The sequence below is a fragment of the Lynx rufus genome, unplaced genomic scaffold (genome assembly GCF_022079265.1).
Source record: "Lynx rufus isolate CCGP_SWC_20201006 ecotype Redwood Valley unplaced genomic scaffold, mLynRuf1.p SCAF_2, whole genome shotgun sequence".
In the NCBI taxonomy this organism is placed as follows: domain Eukaryota; kingdom Metazoa; phylum Chordata; class Mammalia; order Carnivora; family Felidae; genus Lynx; species Lynx rufus.
This window is the reverse complement of record NW_025814834.1, coordinates 186,661,293-186,675,639: the sequence shown is the minus strand read 5'-3', so window position 1 is coordinate 186,675,639 and position 14,347 is coordinate 186,661,293. Positions and strand designations below refer to the sequence as shown.

The following is a 14,347-nucleotide window of genomic DNA, read 5'->3' as shown; positions in this document are numbered from 1 at the left end:
GAGATGGAAAGAGGAAAAAATAGGATATAAACAACTATTATGTACAACTCCCAATGGTAAAATTCTCCCAGTCATCCCCTCCATCTCCAAAGTGTCTGAGGCAGTGATTGGGCACCACCAAGTAAATACAAAAATATCCAGGTTCTGACTCTAGGCGCTGATGGAAAAGGGGCAGGTCAGGCCTCCCAGGCATAAATGGAAGGAGCAGATATGATGTAAATCACATGAATTTCCATCTTCAAGGTAACTCCAAACTGCTGGCTGGCTCAGGGCATCCCCAGAACCCTCCTGCATTCTCCTGCATGTTGACTGCATCTGGTAGCAAACCCCAAGTGAGACCCAGTATACTGGCCAGGGTCATGGTGTCACACATGGACCAGCAAAAGCACACATAGCACTGGCCAGGCCCATGGCCACCAACAGTCCCAAAGCCGGAGGAGAGGAAAATTTAGAACACTGATCAAGATGCACAGCACCCTCACCTCAACTAGGCAAAGGATATGTCATAATTAAACACAATTATCAACTCCGTAGTAAAGCTGATTATCAACAAGACACTATGAGAAAAGCAGAGGCATCACTCACCTTGAACACTTCAGAGAAGAAGCCAGACCCTATTTTTTCACAGGTGAAGTCATCTAAACGCGTCAGTCTAGAAAAGGCACTTATAAGAGCTCGATATGAAGATGGCCAAACTCTTCCCACCTGGGTCATGTTCCCATCTCCCCCACCACCTCCTTCAAGATCTTCAAGACGCTCCACACGTGGAGGAAAGCCTGCAATTGAATTCCGTTTGCTCCGATCCATAGTCTCAATAATCACTTTTTCTTCTTTTAAGAAGGAACTCCACACATAATACGATTTTGTTGAGTTTTACTTCTCTTCCGGTTTGATGCTAAAAGAGATATCAGAAAGATATTTCATTAAAACCATTAATGAATAAATACATGCAAACCAATGAATTATCAATGTAAAAATATTTCCTCTTTCACATTCTAGGTCCTGATTTTCAGATCTAAAAAATATACTTTATACCTTTACCTTCAAAAATACTGATATATTTAAAGCCCAAAATGTAGTCAGTCTTTAGAGTAGGCTATAATAAATATCAACTGCATTCTAAAAAACAAAATAACAATAATATCTATCATTCATTGAGCACCCATTCTAGGAATCATAGTATAAAAGCTGTACATAGGTCATCATTTCATTCTCAAATAATCCATGATAGGGGAGCCTGTGTGACTCAGTTGGTTAAGCATCCGACTCTTCGTTTTGGCTCAGTCATGATCTTGTAGTTCATGAGTTTAAGCCTGCATCAGGCTCTGTGCTGACAACCTGGACTCTGCTTAGGATTCTCTGTCTCCCTCTCTCCCTGCCCCTTACCCATACTCATGCTCTCTTTCTCTCTCAGAAATAAATAAACATTTAAATAATAATAATAATCCATGATATAAGAATTAGTATGTTCTTGGGGCGCCTGGGTGGCTCAGTAGGTTAAGTGTCCAACTTTGGCTCCGGTCATAATCTCACAGTTTGTGAGTTTGAGCCCTGCATGGGGCTCTGTGCTGACAGCTCAGAGCCAGGAGCCTGCTTCAGATTCTGTGACTCCCTATCGCTGCCCCTCCCCTGCTCAAACTCTGTCTCTCTCTCTCTGTCTCTGTCTCTCTCTCAAAAATAAATAAACATTAAAAAAATAAACTTTAGAAAAGGGGATCAGTACTTGAGTGCGGAGAAAGACAAGGGTGACTGTAATGTGGACAGAGATAGAAAAGATGGGGAAAAATAAACTTCACTTTAGAAAAATAAAATACAATGGGGCACCTGGGTGGCTCAGTTGGTTAAGTTTCCAACTTCAGCTCAGGTCATGATCTCACAGTTCGTGAGTTCAAGCCCCATGTCAGGCTCCATGTTGACAGTTCAGAGCCTACAGCCTGTTTCTGTCTTCCAGTCTCTCTGTTCTCCCCGCTTGTGTGCTCTCTCTCTCAAAAATAAAAGTAAACATTAAAATTAAAAAAAAAAAAGAAAGTACAAAATACTGAAGTTAAAACTACATAAAACATAGTTGCTTGTGAAATTACTGAACAATCTGACTGCCTTACTATCTACTGACTTTTAATTTTTTTAGATATATTTCATTTTGAATGAAATACATTATTAACTTCCACAATGCCCTCAATTTTTCTGGTGGGTAGCAGATTCTATTGTCTATACTAAGACTTGGAAGACAGAATTGCTCATTGCAGCTCAATAGGTCTGAGAGGAGGTAAGGAATACCTAATACCAACTAAACTGGTTTGGTTGGAGCTGTTACAAGTTTCAAAATAGCACAATAGGCTGAAATTTTTCTTTTTTCTTTCTTTTTTTTTTTTTTTCAAGTAGGCTCCATGCCCAGCGTGGAGCCCAACACAGGGCTTGAACTCATGATCCTGAGATCAAGACCTGAGCTGAGATCAAGAGTTGACTGCTCAACCAAATGTGCCAGTCAGGTGCCCCTAGGCTGAAATTTTTGATATTTTTATTCTGAAAAGCAAATATCTTTGTATCTTGGTTCATGGGGAAGGGGGAAAGTATTTATTTAAAAGGTATATGCTGGGGCGCCTGGGTGGCTCAGTTGGTTAAGTATCTGACTTTTGTTCAGGTCATGATCTCATGGTTCACGAGTTTGAGCCTTGCACTTCGGATCCTCTGTCTCCCTCTCTCTCTCTGCCCCTCCCCTGCTCATTCTCTCTCTCTCTCTCTCTCTCTCTCTCTCTCTCTCTCAAATAAATAAATAAATACAATTTTTTAAGAAGGTTAAAAAAAATAAAAGGTATATACTTATACAAACTCCTGCACAACAGGAGATGTGAACAAGAATATTCATTTTATTTCAGCATTGTTTGTAATAAGTGTGTGTGTGGAGGGGGGAGGAAACAACCCAAAGTTAATCTGTAAGAACAATAGGAAACTGTAGAATATTTTCAATGAAATACATAGCACTTACAATGAATGAACTCTATCTAGCAATGTAGATGTATTTCAAAAGCAATACTAAGTAGGGGGAAAGAAGCAAGTTGTAGTTAAGTGGTATCATTAAAATTTAATTCAAAAACATTTGTTTAAGTTACAAAAAAATGGAAGTGAAAAGAAAGCTGGGGTAGCAATACTTATATGGACAAAATGGGACTTTAAAAAAAAGATGATAAAAAGAAACAAAGGAGGACACTACATAATGATAAAGGGAAAATTTCAACAAGAGAATGTAACAACTATAAATACATAAAGTAATTATTAACAGACATAAAGGAAAAAATTGACAATGATACAATAGTAGGGGACTTTAACACCCCACTTACATCGATAGATAGATCAGACAGAAAATCAACAAGGAAACAATAGCTTTGAATGACACGTTACACCATATGGATCTAATAGATATATTCAGAACATCCAAAAACAGTGGAATACACATTCTTTTCAAGTGCACATGGAACATTCTCCAGAACAAATCACATGTTAGACCACAAAACAAGTCTCAACAAATTGAAAAAGACTAAAATCATATCACGCATCTTTCCTGAGGATAATAGTATGAAACTAGAAACCAATCACAAGAAAAAATCTGGATAGAACACAAATATACAGAGGCTAAATAACTTGCTAGTAAACAATAAATGGGTCAACCGAGAAATCAAAGAAATTTAAAAATACATGGAGACAAATGAAAAAGAAAATAACAACTGTCCAAAATCTTTGGGATGCAGCAAAAGCTATTCTAAAGGGAATATTATAATAATGCAGGCCTACCTCAAGAAACAAAAAAAAATCTCAAATAAACAACCTAACTTTACACCTAAAGGAGCTAGAAAAAGAGTAACAAAGCCTAAAGCTAGTAGAAGGAAGATAATAATAAAGATTAGAGCACAAATAAATGAAATAGAAACTAAAAAAAAAAAAAAAAAAAAGAACAGATCAATGAAACCAGGACCTGGTTCTTTGAAAAGATCAACAAAATCGATAAGCATTTAGCTAGACTCATCAAAAAAAAAAAAAAAAAGAGAGAGAGAAAGAGGACTCAAATGAATAAAATCAGAATGAAGGAGGAGAAATAAAAACAACACCAACACCAAGAAATACAAAGGATTATAAGAGAATATTATGAAAAATTATATGCCAACACCCAAAAAACAAATAATCCAGTGAAGACATGGGCAAAAGACATGGATAGACACTTCTCCATAGAAGACATCTAGATGGCCAACCAACACATACAAAAATGCTCAACATCACTCATCACATCAAAACAATGAGATACAACCTCACACCATTCAGAATGGCTAACATTAACAACTCAGGTAACAACAGATGTTGGTGAGGATGCGGAGAAAGAGGATCTCTTTTGCACTGCTGGTGGGAATGCAAACTGATGCAGCCACTCTGGAAAACAGTATGGAGGTTGCTCAAAAAATTAAAAATAGAACTACCCTACAACCCAGCAATTGCACTACTGAGTAGTAGAGAGAGAGAGAGAGAGAGAGAGAGAGAATTGCAAGCAGGCTCTGCACTGACAACACAAAGCCTGATGTAGGACTCGAACTCATGAACTGTGAGATCATGACCTGACAAGAAACCAAAACTCGGACACCTAACTGTCTGAGACACCCAAGTGCTCCCTAAATGACCATGTTTTAAATGAAATCAACCAAGCTACAAGTGACTTTCAATTTAATCTGATAAATTTTACTTAGCCATGAAAGGCAACAAAAGTACAAATGAAACCACGTCCTATTTTTTAAGTCTGAAAATGATTAATTAAAAAATTTTTTTTAATGTTTATTTTATTTTTGAGAGAGAGAGAGAGCAGGGGAGGGGCAGAGAGAGAGACACACACAAAATTCAAAGCAGGCTCCAGGTTCTGAGCTGTCAGCATAGGGCCTGACACAAGGCTTGAATCTGCAAACTGTGTGATCATGACCTGAGCCGAAGTCAGACACTCAACCAACTGAGTCACCCAGGCACCCCTGAAAATGATTAATTTTAAAGTAAAAAAGAAATTATTTGAAATGTGTGAGATTTTTACATTTTCAGCCTCTCAATTACCTCCCTTAGTCTTATTTATGGAATATTATATTTTTTATACTAATTGTACCCCTGAAAGTATACAATTTTGGGGAACAAAGGCAACTGCAATTACTCTCACATTTACTAGAAAGATTCAATGACTGAAAAAATGCAGGTTTCACTTTAAACAGACCACTTGAGGGGCGCCTGGGTGGCTCAGCCAGTTGAGCATTGCACTCTTGACTACAGCGTAGGTCATGATCTCATGGTCTGTGGGTTCGAGCCCCACATCAGGCTCCATGCTGGCAGTGCGGAGCCTGCTCGGGACTGTCTCTCTCTCCCTTCTCTCTGCCCCTTCCCCACTCACGCTCTCTCACTCTCTCTCAAAAACAAATAAATGTTTAAAAAAAAAAAAAAAAGAAGAATTAATTTTCAGAGCACCTGGGTATTTTAGTCGGTGGAGCATCTGAATTTGGCTCAGGTTATGATCTCACAGTTTGTGAGTTCGAGGCCTGCATTGGGCTTTGTGCTGACAGCTCAGAGCTTGGAGCCTGCTTCGGATTCAGTGTCTCCCTTTCTCTCTGCACCTCCCCCACTCATTCTTTCTCCCTCTCTCTTTTTTTTTTTTTTAATTTATTTATTTTTGAAAGAGTGAGACAGAGCACGAGTAGAGGAAGGGCAGAGAGAGGAGACACAGAATCTGAAGCGGGCTCCAGGCTCTGAGCAAGTGTTCAGCACAGAACCCGATGCAGGTCTCGAACCCACAAACCGTGAGATCACAACCTGAGCCAAAGTTGGACACTTAACCGACTGAGCCACCCAGGCGCACCCCCCCCCTCAAAATTAAACATTAAAAAAAAGAAGAAGAATTCATTTTCCTGGGACAAGATGGAGCCATTCATGCTGTTCCTGACAGTGTGAGGATCAGAAGAACTGCACATGGTAAATGGACCACCACATTTCACAGAAAGTACATCGTTTCCAAGGGAATGTGGGAAAAACTGCAAAGTCTACACATTTAGTAAGGATGGCACCTTGTTTGCCTGGGGCAATGGAAAAAAATAAATATTATCAATGTCACTAACAAGGGACTACTGCACTCCTTTGACCTCCCAAAGGCAATTTGCCTTGAGTTCTCACCCAAAAACACTGTCTTGGCAATGTGGCAGCCTCACATTACTTCTAAAGACGGCACAGCTAGGATACCCAACCTACCACTTTATGATGTGAAAACAGGTACATGTTTGAAGTCTTTCATCTAGAAAAAAATGCAAAATTGGTGTCCATCCGGGTGAGGAGATGAATATTTGTGTTGGAAATGTTAACGGGGCACCTGAGTGGCTCAGTTGGTTGAGCCTCCGGCTTCAGCTCAGGTTATGATCTCATGCTTCATGGGTTTGAGCCCTGCATGACACTATCTGCTGTCAGCACAGAGCCTGCTTTGGATCCTCTGTTTTCCTTTCTCTCTGCCCCTCCCCTGCTCTCACTTTTTCTCTCTTTCAAATATAAATAAACATTAAAAAATAAAAAGGAAATGTTAACAATGAAGTTCACTTCTTTGAAAAAAATTCTAGTATGGAAATATTTATGAAATAAATTTACTATTTATTATAAATGTATAGTTTTATTGCCTTATATGGCATCATAGGGTTTCCCTAAATACTGTTAATAGATTAAAAATTGCTATTAATTCATTTGAATAACTCTTCTATATCTAAATGCTAGTGAAATTCTAAAACACAAAGATTTCCTTTTATAATAAGTTTTTATTTTTTAAAGACTTTTTAATTTTTATTTTTTTTAGAGAGAGGAAGAGAGAGTGTGCGTGCGAACAGGGGAGAGCAGAGAGAGGGAGAAGGAGAATCCCAACTAGGTCCTGCGTTGTTAGCATGGAGCCCAACACAGGGCTCAATCTCATGAACTTGAGATCATGACCTGAGCTGAAATCAAGAGTCGGATGTTCAACCAACTGCCCCAAACTTGGAATTCTTAAATGAAAACTGGTGATAGTATGATCTGCTTCACTAAAAATATTTCAGCTGGTGTCCCAGTGGTTCTCATTTAGGGACATGTGAAAATTTAGGGGGAGGAAGGTCCTTGTCAGGGAGGAGTTACTGTCACAGTGGTGAAGGTGTGGGGTGGGCACTACTGGCATTTTAGTGGGCAGGGGCCAGGAAAGCTAAATGTCCTACAATGCATAGAACACTCCTGCACAACAAAGAATTGTCCTGCCCTAAATGCCAATAGTGCCCTCGTTGAGAAATACTGTGTTAGAAAAGCTACATCAGTTTGGTACTTTAAACTAGGAAATAGCCTTTAGCAGTCTTTCAAAAATGCCAAAATTATGTTGCTAGGAAGGACACAAATCATTTTTTAGTAACTGTATTCTCAATTTCAACACTTATAAACTTGGAAGTTCAAACCTTTTGCTTTCTTTTTTACATAGGCGAGGGTTGCTTTTCAAAGGCTAATTTTCACTTATATTGGGGATTGATTTATTTTTCACAAAGAAGGTACAATTAAAAACTTTGGGGAAAGTAAAAGCTACCAGTAAATGAGCCAGTGAATTAAATACTCTATATCCAATATTATATATATTATCCTTCAAAGCAGGAACTCCACAAATGATTTTCCAGAGAATCAAGGAAACTTTTCTAGGACTCACAGTTAGATCATACTCCCATCTGAAATGTTTCTGGAAATAATAACTGCAGTTACCATTTACCATGGACCATGCATTCTACCAAGTGGGTTTTTGTTTGTTTCATTTTGTTTTAAATTTTTTTTAATGTTTATTTATTTTTGAGAGAGAGAGCACAAGCCGGGGAGGGCAGAGAGAGAGGGAGACACAAAATCCACAGTAGGATCCAGACTCTAAGCTCTCCACACAGAGCCTGATGCGGGGCTCAAACCCATGAACCATGAGATCATGACCTGAGCTCAACTGACTCAGGCGTTCAAACGACTAAACCACCTAGGCACTCCTACCAAGTGTTTTGCATACGCTATCTCTAGTATTTATGACAACTCTGCAAAGTAGGTATTATCTCCAATTTAAAGAGGACGAAATTAAGACACTGAGATTAAAAGACTTGATCAAACTCAAATAACTAGTGACAAACTTGGGATTCAAATTCAGTACTTCCAAATTGAAACACTTTCCACCATGATATGTCCCTTCCAGAAAAACAACTAAATTTCGTGAAAAATTATTTGCATATTAAGCTAGGTAGAAAGCTACTATTATTCCACTCCCACCCACCCCTCCACCCCCATCTTGACAACAGAGGCTAAGGAGTATACAATGATAGCTCCACCAGCCTCTGGAACAAAAGCCTTTAGTCATTTAATCACATTCCACAGACATAAAAATGAGCATTGGTTTAAAAAGACAGACTGTCTAAAGAATGGATGCCAAGCTGCAAGCTGACAGGGAAGATAGGTCAACTCCCAATCATATTTCTTTTCCATTCTGATATATAGTATTTATTGTTTCTTACCCTCTCATTTAATAGGCACAAAGTAGAGGAAACTTCACAATAATGGAGATGCAAATAAAATCCTGCAAGGTACTGACTAGTTATCAACCATCAGGTAGCAGGCAGGACATGGCAGTGTCAGTGTCAGCCAGCAACCAAAAATTTTCAATATCCATCCAAATATAGAATTGTATGTGCACAAAGTTGGTAATGAAGTTCCACAAAGTGAGTAAAAGTCTGCTGAGATTTCAGTGGACTTTTATAACCTGGGTATAAAGAGTAGAAAAAGAAGGCCTACAATATCCTAATCATATATTGCTTTCTTTCTATTATCATAAAAATTTCCTAAGTCAAAACAAAACAAGGATTTGTTATGGGTAAGATGTAATCCAGAAAACTGGCCATTTTCCAGAACATGAATACTGACAAGTGCATTAGCTGTGTATCAAGACCAACCACATAGCAAATCTATATGACAGGTCTGCTCAGCTGCTATCCTTTCTATGAACCAACATAGCAAATACAGACACATTTCAGGATGACTGCCCAATTAAAAATAAAAGCAATACTGCTGAACTTGCCATCCTACTGCGAAATAATGAGTTGCAGTTTCCATTCAAACCAAAGGCAATCTAACATAGAAACTGGCATCCCCTATTTAATTAGCCATGAATTACACAATGGCATATATTGGTGTCAGACAGATCAAAAGCCAGTTCTTAAAACTGTATTATCTCTTTTGGATAAACATCTTTTCTACTCTTTTAACTACAATCTACCAGGCCTTATGTCATGACACAAAACAGAAACTTAGGTTTAAAGTTGTAAAGGCATTTACATTAACTAGTCCAGTCTTTCGGACAATTCAGGAATCCTCTGTTAACTGACTCAAATGTTAATTGGATAACTAGGTAGGTACAAGGCATTATAATAAAATTTAATTAGTTACTATAATCCAAACAGTCCTCCAAGTGCTTTATATTTAATATTCATAATAGCCCAATAAAATAGATACTATTATTATTCTTGTTTTTTAAATGTGGAAACAAAGACATGAAGGAATTAGTTAACTGGTCCAAGCTCCTACAGCCAAGAAGTTGTAGAGCCAGAATTCAAATCCAGAGCCTGTACTCTTAATCATTATACTACTTCCTCTCTTAGATAAGCATATAGAAAACCAAATAAAACGTGATTCAACCCCTCCAGGAGCTTAATCTCCCCTTGGAAAGACACATGTAATTCAATGAATACAATACAGTGTGATAATTGCTAATGACATGTTAAAAATAAGGAGGACTTAAAGCACTAGCAGTAAGGACAGAGAATTAGGAAAGCACGTAAGTGACTTTAAAAACAAGAGCAAAAATTGGGGTGCCTGGGTGGCTCAGTTAAGCCTCCGACTTTGGCTCAGGTAATGATCTTGCAGTCCGTGAGTTCGAGCCCCACATCGGGCTCTGTGCTAAAGCTCAGAGCCTGGAGCCTACTTCAGATTCTGTGTCTCCCTCTCTCTGCCTCTCCCCCACTCATGCTCTGTCTCTCTCTCTCTGTCAAAAATAAATAAACATTAAAAAAAATTTAAAACGAGAGCAAATAGAAGTAGGAGAAAGTAGGAGGTATGAGCAGTACTTAGGATGACTCCAAGTTTACCTAGAATCCTCCCCATGTTTCAAGCTTGGGTGATTTGGGGAATGAGTAGGAATTCACCAAAGGAAAATATTTGTGAACTGATTAAAATTCTCTTCTGATCACAGAGTTTGAGGTGCCTAAAAGAATACCAAGTGACAATATTTAGGAAGCAGCTATCGACACCACACTGGAGTCAGAAGAGAAGACTAGCCTGGAGACGCAGATTTGAAAGTCATTAGCACTTCCAAATATTCTAAAGAGTCTCTCAAAGTAGAGAATATGAGTAATAGCTAATATTTACTGAGTTGCTATTATGTGCCACAGCCCAGTCTCCTTCTCGACATCCTTAAATGAGATCAGATAAGAGGCCAAGGAAACACTAACATATACAGAACAAAAGGGAAACAACAGAGGTAAAAATAAAACCAGGAGAAAGTATGTCACACAAGCCAAAGGTGGAAATGATGAACATTATCAAATGCCACAAGGTAGTCAAATAATATGAAGAATGGTGGCCAATGGATTGAACATTACAGAAGCAAGAGTCAGCCCAGCCTACTGAAAAAACACCACTAAGAAAGAGCCCACTAATTCCTCCAGTGGCTTGTTCTATTATTGGAAAGTTCTAATTGTTACAAAAGTTTTTCTTTCTGAAGAAATATTAGAATGGAAAACAAAGTATTCTATTCAAATTCTGACTCTGAAGGAGAATTAAGAGCTATAATGACTTAAATACAGTAATGATACTTGATTGAATCCTGATTTGAACAAACTAGATATAAAAGATAACTGAGGAAATTTTTATAAGGATTTCTACTAGATGATGGTAGAAAATCATTTTTTTAAGTTTACCAATCTTTTTTTAGTAATCTTTACACCCAACATGGATCTCAGACTTACAACCACGAGATCAAGAGTCACATGCTCTTCTGCCTGAGCCAGTCAGGCACCCTGATGATAGTAGAAAATTATTATCAATTTTGTTAAGTGTGACAACGACATTAAGATTATATAAGACTTATTTTTGGAAAAACAGAGGTGAAATAGCATGTCTGTAGTTTCATTAAAATATATCAGAAAAAAATAAATGTAGCAAATTTTACAAAATGTTAATAACTTATATATGGGAGATGGGTAAATGGGTGTTACTTACATTTTGCTCATAATAACAAAAACAAAAAGGCTTCAGAAACAAAAGATAAACATTTTTTCAATTAAAAAAATCCAGCAAATTAATATAGGTATACCTTATTTTATTGTGCATAAATTACTATGCTTCACAGATAGTGCATTTTTTACAAACTGAAGGTTTATGGCAACCCTGCATTGATTAAGTCTATTGGCACCATTTTCCAACAGCATTTCTTCACTTCTCATCTCTCTCTCATTTTGGTAATTCTTCCACTACGGCAAACTTTTCATTATTATCGTACTTGTTACGGTGATCTGTGATGTTACTAATTATCTGGGGATGTCACAAACTGCACCATATAAGATGGAGAACTGAAATGATGAATATTGTGAGTGTTCTAACTGCCCCATCAACCAGCTTTTCCCTCTTCTCTCTCCTTCTCTTAGGGCTTCCCTAGTCTCTGAGACACAATCTTGAAGTTAGGCCAGTTAATTTTTACTTTCAAGTCTTATTACTTAAGGAACACATTTCAGGAGCACCTGGGTGGCCCAGTCAGTTAAGTGTCTGACTTCAGTCCAGGTCACAATCTCATGGTTTGTGAGTTGGAGCCTAGCAGGCATCGGACTCTGTGCTGAGAATGCACAGCCTGCCTGGGATTCTCTCTCCCTCTCTGCCCCTCCCCTACTTGTGCATTCTCAATCTCCTTCTCTCTCTCTGTCTCTCTCTCTCAAAAATATAAAAAGAAAAAGAAACACATTCCATAAGGCTACAGCTGCTATAGGAAATGATTCCTTTGATGAATCTGGACAAAATAAACTGAAAATCTCCTGGAAAGGATTCACCATTCTAGATTCCATTAAGAACATTTGCTATTCATGGGAAGAAGTCAAAATAGCAACAGTAAATAAGAGTTTGGAAGAAACTGATTCCAATCCTTCCACATGACTTTGTCAGGTTCAAGACCTCAATGGAGGAAGTAACTGCAGATGGGGTGGAAATAGGAAAAAAATTAGAAGTGGAGCCCAAAGATGTGACTCAACTATTACAATCTCATGATAAAACTTGCTTTTTATGGGTGAGCAAATAAAGTATTTTCTTGGGGTGGAATCTACTCCTGAAGATGCTGTGAAGATTGTTGAAATGAAAACAAAGGCTTTAGAACATCACATAAACTTAGGTGATAAAGCAGCTACAAGGTTTGAGAAGACTGACTCCAGTTTGGAAAGAAGTTCTCCTGTGGGTAAAATGCTATCAAACAGCATCACATGCTACAGAGGAATCATTGCTGGAAGTAACAGAAATATCAATGTGGCAAACTTCACATTCTTGTCTTATTTTAAGAAATTGCTACAGCTGCCTCAACCTTCAGTAACCACTATGCTGATCAGGGAGCAGCCATCAACATCCAGACATGACTCTCCACCAGCAAAAAGATTATGACTCACTGAAAGGTGAGATGATGGTTAGCATTTTTAAGCAATACAGTACTGACCCTCAAACAACACATGTTTGAACTACATGGGTCCACTTATAAATGAGTTTTTGAGGGGCGCCTGGGTGGCTCAGTCAGTTAAGCATCCGACTTCGGCTCAGGTCATGATCTCACGGTCCGTGAGTTCGAGCCCCGCGTTGGGCTCTGTGCTGACAGCTTAGAGCCTGGAGCCTGTTTCAGTCTGTGTCTCCCTCTCTCTCTGACACTCCCCTGTTCATGCTCTGTCTCTCCCTGTCTCAAAAATAAATGAAATGTTAAAAAAAAAAACATAAATGAGTTTTTGATAAATATAGTACAGTACTATAAATATGTTTTCCCAAGACTTTTTTAATAACATTTTCATTTCAAAACAAAACAAAACAAAACAAAACAAATTCTTTTCTCTAGCTTACTTTATTGTAAGAATACAATACATACTATATATACAAAATACGTTAATCAACTGTCTTTTTGGTAAGACTTCCATGGGGCACTTGGGTGGCTCAGTCAGTTAAGGGTCTGACTTGGACTCAGATCATGATCTCATGGTTCGTGGGTTCAAGCCCCACGCTGGGCTCTGTGCTGACAGCTCAGAGCCTGGAGCCTGCTTCAGACTCTGTGTCTCCCTCTCTGTCTGTTCCTCCCCTGCTAACACTCTGTCTCTGTCTCTCAAAAATGAATAAATGTTAAAAAATTTTTAAAAAGTGGCACCTGGGTGGCTCAGTCAGTTAAGCATCCAACTTCAGCTCAGGCTGATTAATAAATAAACAGCAAAAATTTTTAATAAAAAAAAAAAGACTTCCAGTCAACAGCAGGCTATTAGTAGTTAAGTTATATGTGAATTTTTTACCATACTGGGGGTCAACACCCCAACCCCTGTGTTGTTCAGGGTACACTGTATTTTTTAACTAAGGTGTATATATATTTTTTTATATAATGCTACTGTATACATAACAGACTACAGTATAGTATAAACATAAATTTTATATGTACTGAGAATCAAAAATTTCATTTGGCCCATTTTAATGTGTTGGTATGAAACTAAATCTGCAATATCTCCAAGGCTATGCCTGTACAGCAAAGAGATCACAAACATCAACACTAGAAATGGAAAAACCAGCTGCTTTTATGTTGTGTGAATGAGTACTTATTGCTTGGAATAAAATTTCTAAAAGAGCAACACACATATATTCAAAAACTGTTATATCTCAAACAGTTTAAATGGAATAGCAGAGGATATACCATGGTGAACTGTGCTAGATAATTCAAAAAGGACCTAGTGATGGCGAAGATACTGAAATTGAAAAAGCATGTAAAGGCTTAAAATTTCATGAAATGAGAGCAGGAAAAAAGCGATTTTTCTAAAATATTATTATATATTTAACGTATATGGAGGGGGCACCTGGGTGACTCAGCCTGTTAAGCGACAGACTTCAGCTCAGGTCATGATCTCATAGTTCATGAGTTTGAGTCCTGCACAGGACTCTCTGCTGTCTGTGCAAGGAGCCTGCTTCCGATCCTGTCTCCCTCTCTCTGTGCCCGTCCCCCATGTGCATGTGCACTCTCTCTCAAAAATAAACACTTAATAATTAATTA

The 14,347-nt window shown here is 38.1% G+C and overlaps 1 protein-coding gene across 1 annotated transcript in view; it reads right to left on the bottom strand.

Moving 5' to 3' along the window:
* TESK2 (testis associated actin remodelling kinase 2) overlaps window positions 1–891 on the bottom strand; it is a 106,033-nt gene extending 105,142 nt beyond the window's left edge. Inside the window, exon 1 of the mRNA XM_047083771.1 lies at window positions 586–891. Within this exon, the coding sequence (XP_046939727.1) occupies window positions 586–807 (222 nt within the window). The 5' untranslated portion in view covers window positions 808–891. The remainder of the gene's footprint in view (window positions 1–585) is intronic.
* Window positions 892–14,347: the final 13,456 nt, after the last annotated feature.